Genomic DNA, 5759 nt, shown 5'->3' with positions numbered 1-5759 from the left:
ATATATATATATATATATATATATATATATATATATATATATATAACTGTTAATTTCAACGTAAAACATGAGCAATATTTTCATACAACTTTATTTTTCAACAGCAAGAGATCATTAAAGAGCAAAAATGTAGGATTTAAAATAAGGTGGAGAGAAACTGGCAGAGAGAATTTAAAAGGTTAATCTACATTGCATGCATTGTCTAATGTAAAAAAAAAAAAAATTCATAACATGCTGTGGCAGAATGCACACATCAGATGGATCTAAAAATATGAACGCTTCCAAAAGATAAACATGCACACCTGAGAAAGCACCACAGTAACGAGGTACAACACAAAGAAGATGACATCAATGACTGTAGCCAGCTTTCTGCAGAATTCAGCCTTTTTCACGCCTTTTTCCTGTCTCTTAGATTCCAGTCGAGCAGCCTTCACTTGGTCCTGGATTAGTTTCAGCAGGTCGTGGTCACCGAGCTCAGCCAGAGGACGGTGACTCTTCTCAAGTTGCTCTGGGTGAACTTTCTCGTGAACTCCAACAGACTCTAGGGGGACACGACGACAAACGATCAGACGCAATACCCCAAAACACGGAACATAATTATTATTAAGAATGGAAACTAAGTCAAAGGAGAAAGATCAGTGTTTTTAACCTTTTGATTTCTATATGTTTCAAACTACATCTTCAAGAGGTATTCATACACCTTAAACTTTTATTCATGTTATCATATTACAATCACAAACTTTAAAGTATTTTACTGGGATTTTATGTGATAGACCGACACAAGAAGTGCATAACTGTGGAAAGAAAATGGTCATGTCTATTTCTTTTTTTTTTAGAAATCAAAATCTAAAAAGTGTGGCAGGCATTTATGTTCAACCTCCCTGACACTTTTAGGGTTTGTCTCTTGATTCTACCGTCTTTGACATCTACTGAACATTTTGTTCATTCTTTTCCAAACAGCTGCAGCTCAGTCCGACTGGATGGAGAGCATCTGTGAGCAGCAGTTTTTAAGTCTTGCTCCAGGTTCTCAGTTGGATTTAGGTCTGAACTTTGACTGGTCCGTTCTAACACATGCAGATATTTTTGATCTGACCCATTCCATTGTAGATTGGCTGGAAGTTACGGGTTGGTTCTTTCACAGCCTCTAACTGTTTTTTAAAAAATCCCAGGATTGTCCTGTATTTAGCTCCATACATCTTCCCATAAACTCTGAGCAGCCTCCCTGTCCCTGATGATCCCCACAGCATAACGCTGCCACTACCATGTTTCAAGTGAGGGATGGTGCGTTCAGGGTATTTGGTTTAGCATTTAGGCCAAATATGGTCTGATGTGAACAGAGCACCTTCTTGCCACCCTGTGAATGATGACTAATGGTTGTCCTGTTGACGGATTGTCTAACCTGAGCTGTGGCTCTCTGCAGCTCCTCCAGAGTTACCAAGAGCTTCTCAGATTAACGCTGCCACTTTATGTGTGTCTGTGTCTTGGTAGGTTTCAGATGCTGGATTAAACAGAGCTCTGTGAGATGTACAAAGCTTGGGAGGTTGTTTTATAACCAAAACTTACTTTAAACTTCTCAACAACTTTATCCCTGTCATGCCAGGTGTATTCCTTTGTCTTCATGATGCTGTTTGATCACTGATGTTCTGTAACAGACCTCTGAGAGCTTCACAGAACAGTTAGGTTTATATTGAGATTAAGTTACACACAGGAAGACTCTATTTACTAAAAGGTGGCTTATGAAGGCTGAATACAAACTCGTCACACTTTTCAGCCTTTTTTTTTTGTAAAACCATGAAACATTTTCCCTCCACTTTACAATCAGATGCTACTTTGTGTTAGTCACACAAATTCCCAGTAAAATACTTTGAATTTTGTTGCGACAAAATGTGGAAAAGTCCTGAGTCTGAAAACATACCTTTGGGACCATCAGCGCCTTGTTGAATCTGCCCTTTGACTTCTACTGAGGTTGGCTCGTCCTCATCACGAGAACTGCTGAGGTTGATTAGGAACTTGACCATCATGGCCTCTAAGACACTTATCCAGACCATGGTGAAAACTGAAACACAATAGATGGCTGGACAAAAGATGCAGAGATGTTATGAGTCAGTTTGATGCTGAAGGAACTGTTAAAAACCATCTTGGTCCTGACTGCTGCCTACCCATCATCGGCAGGTTGTCTTCAGTGGACGGCAGAATGTCTTTAAGTATCAGAAGTAAAACAAAGATGGACAGAAGGATGGTCACTTTGAATCCCAGCTTTTCACCACTGGCCTCACCGATGAAGAACGAGGCCAAATCCAGCACCAGTAAAAACAGCAGCGGCACTATTAGATTAATTATGTATAAAAAGGGCTTCCTCTGGAGGGTAACCTGTTCGTCCAAACAAAAAGCACCAATAACTGAACACTTAACGCATCTGTTGCTGAACCTTCTGCACAAATATTTTCTTACCCTGTACACAAGTTTGCTTTTGACTGAAACGTTTTCAGCTGAAGCAAATTCAAAGACGTCCATCCCTTGGAGCCTCCATTCTCCCTGAGTCGTGATCTGGTTCGACAGCTCGGTGACGTTTAGGTCGCTTTTGGCTGGTTCTAGTTTTATGTATTTCTCTGTGCAGATAATGGAAACATAACGTGTGAAAGTTGAGTTAATTCCAACCTGCTGTGGTACGCTTACAGAAGTTTACATGGATGTTGTTTTATTGGGTGCGTTGCTTATGCAAATTCTTTAATAGTTTTTTTTTTTTTAAACGATTTGGAAAACAAGTTTAACTTTATTGTGGATTTTCTCTAAACTAAGCAAGGTCAAAATTATACATACAGGCTCATATTTATCTTCACCCTTGTTTGGTTAGCTAGTTGCACCACACATTTTTTATATCCATCAACAAGCTAATAGCTAACATCCTAATAGCACCCACACCTGCCTCCACCCTCATTTGCCCCACTCTGGGCCCTTGAGCAAGGCCTTTAAACCCCACCATCTGCTCCCCCGAGCACCCTAGACGGCAGCTCCCTGCTCCACACAGAGGGCTGTGGTAGCTCGGTGGTCTGCGGTTGCATCAGGAAGGGCATCCGGCGTAAAAACAATTGTCAAGTCTTCGTGCGAGTTAGTTTGTTGTGGCGACCCCTGAAGAAGGAGCAGCTGAAATAAGTAGAAGAAAAACAAGCTTATGCAGCTCATTGGCTGATATTTGACTCCACTACTTGGTAGAATTGGTAGAGTTCACTAAAATGACTGGTTTAAACCTCACTTTTAATCAGTTGTGGGCAGGACTTTGAGAAGACCATTCCAGATCTCGATGTTAGCCCGTGGTTGGGATCAGTGTAAAGTCGGAACACTTTTTAACGACTTAGCTGAACAGGAAGTCCTCCATTATTTGATCTAGCACCACACCATGGTGCTACTGTCACCATGCTTGACATTTGCTGCAATGTTCCGTTTGAATCTCATTCTTTGTCTCATCAGACCAACATTTTATTTTTCTAGGTGTTAACTTGTCCATGAAGGTTGGAGGTGTGTTTTTGGTCAGCACCCCCTCAGTGCAGGGTGATGTAACACTGGCTTCACTGTGAGCGGACTGTGTTGTTCCAGTAGTGCTCTGTTCATGGCAGGCTTGAGCCTTGCTTCATGGATTATTCCTGAGCAAATATCTTGTTAGAGCTTCTCTGGGCTGCTTGGACTTCTCCACCATTCTGCGTATTGGTCAGTTCAGTGAAGGCTGGCAAAGGGAAACCAGCTGCAGTCAATCATGATCACTAACAAGAGGTTTTAGGATATCCTCGAACCTTCAGCACCACTTGTTAAAATATTTATTTGGATAATTATGAGTTCATATTGGAGTCTGCGTATGTCGTTCTGACCCTGAGAGGATTAGAAAGAAAATCCATAGAACATTTTACCTTGTTCATCCAGTTTTTATTTTTTATTTTTTTTGGAACTTGCATGTTTTATTGTTATTCCTGCCTGGAAATAGAACGGTTCAAATGAAATACTTAAAGCAGCAAATTAATGGATGCTAGCTTTTGACCAAAAATGTAAATCAGAACGTGTATCTGCGAAACATCACGTCCAGTTTATCCACATTTCAGTTGCAACTTGATAATCCCATGCAGTTTGTTAATATTAGCCTATAATAGTGTTTTTATGCAACCAAATACAACAGTTGTAAAGTGTTTGACTTAAGAGATAAACACAAGTTTATGCACATAAATTTGTAATTAAAAGCTAAAAAACTTAGTTTAGCATTGACAATGGTTGCAAGCTCTTTGTAAGACAGCTTGTCAGTTTTGTAGGAAGTTTATTTCCTACAATTGTCACAAATATCTCCTAAATGCATTTCTATGTAGGACTCACCAGGTTTATTGTCACAGAGCAGGCTTAAAGCTCACATTATGATAGCTCAGCTGTCACATTGGTTGAGGGTGAAACATCCCTACAGCATCATTTAGCCTCACTCTCTGAACCCAAAAAGCAAACTGAATTTACCTCCGGAGCTCGGAGATGAAAACGTGATGTTGCAACGTTGCTGATCAAATGGGAATGTGAAAAGGTTGAGCTGGCAGGTGTAGGTCAGATGATACCGCGAGTTTGCAAAAACCAAACCGCTCGGGTACAAGCTGACAAGTGGATCCTCCTGAATACTCCCAGTGTCAGATGTACTGCCGGGAGGAAAAGAGGCAAAACGAGAAACATTTTCTTTTGCTCACAGGAACGTGCTTCATCAGAAGAAGATGATTGCAGCACTTCTTTTTAATTTTAACCAGCGTTGGACACATACTCCTCTGCAATGGCTATATATGGGATCCAAAGCATCGACCTGGGAAGAGTCAGCATGTCGATCCCACAGAACTCGGAGGCATTCCAGGACAGAAATTCATTTGTCCAATACTTGTAAAAAAAACATCACAGAAAAAGGATTAAAATATTTCATTCATGAACTGAAGAGCTCAAAAGCGACATGTGACGCCTGAACTCAACACCTCTGTTAGTTTTTCTCACCGTGTTGATCTGGATGTGGCACGTGACGGTTTGAAACTTTTCATCCTGCAGACAGTCAGCAGTTATAAATATTCAGCCAGCCTTCACAACACAAACAGCCGGTGCACTTCAAGGGACTGAACTTGACGATACCTGATCTCTGTGCAGAATGACATCTTAATATAGGTCAGAGGTTTGAGGATACTGTAGGTGCTAATTATCCTTCGGTGAGACGACAGACTTTAAACAAGATATCTTTATTTTTGTTTTAGTACATTTCATGACGTGATCCGTTTTGAATCCTTGCCATCTGAGACCTCCCTAAATTTTCAATTTCTTTAAATTTGCTTCTGGTTTTTTTTTATTATTATTTTTTTCTATTTTTGGTTTGCTACCCTTACACCTATCAGTTGTAATGTAGTTTAACTTTATTGATCTTTAACCTCGTAGTTGGACATGTATCCCATTAGTGAATTATACAGATATAGTTGTCCATACTTCAATTTTTAGTCTTAATGTTTACTTTTATTAATGAATTATCCATTTTATTTCATTCTTTTTTTCTGAGCATTATATCACGTTGATCAACACGTTACTGGATGCCTCAAATTTCCCCCTGGGGATTAATGTGTGTGTATGTATGTATGTATGTATGTATGTATGGATGGATGCATGGATGCATGGATGCATGCCTCCCTACATTCATACATACATACATGTATGTATGTATGTATGTATGTATGTATGTATGTATGTATGTATGTATGTATGTATGTATG

The 5759-nt window shown here is 39.8% G+C and overlaps 1 protein-coding gene across 1 annotated transcript in view; it reads right to left on the bottom strand.

Annotated features, from left to right (window-relative positions):
* Positions 1-4453: 4453 nt before the first annotated feature.
* The window catches only part of LOC119421212 (5-hydroxytryptamine receptor 3A), a 2862-nt gene continuing 1556 nt past the window's right edge, over positions 4454-5759 (bottom strand). The window contains exons 3-5 of the mRNA XM_037688591.1: positions 5002-5046; positions 4781-4890; positions 4454-4661 (exon numbers count right to left, since the gene is read on the bottom strand). Coding sequence (XP_037544519.1) covers positions 4454-4661; positions 4781-4890; positions 5002-5046 — 363 coding nt within the window. The remainder of the gene's footprint in view (positions 4662-4780; positions 4891-5001; positions 5047-5759) is intronic.

The sequence above is a fragment of the Nematolebias whitei genome, chromosome 15 (assembly GCF_014905685.2).
Source record: "Nematolebias whitei isolate Nwh7 chromosome 15, NemWhi1, whole genome shotgun sequence".
Lineage (NCBI taxonomy): Eukaryota > Metazoa > Chordata > Actinopteri > Cyprinodontiformes > Rivulidae > Nematolebias > Nematolebias whitei.
Note: the sequence above shows the minus strand (reverse complement) of the source record. Positions and strands in the feature narration are given on the sequence as shown.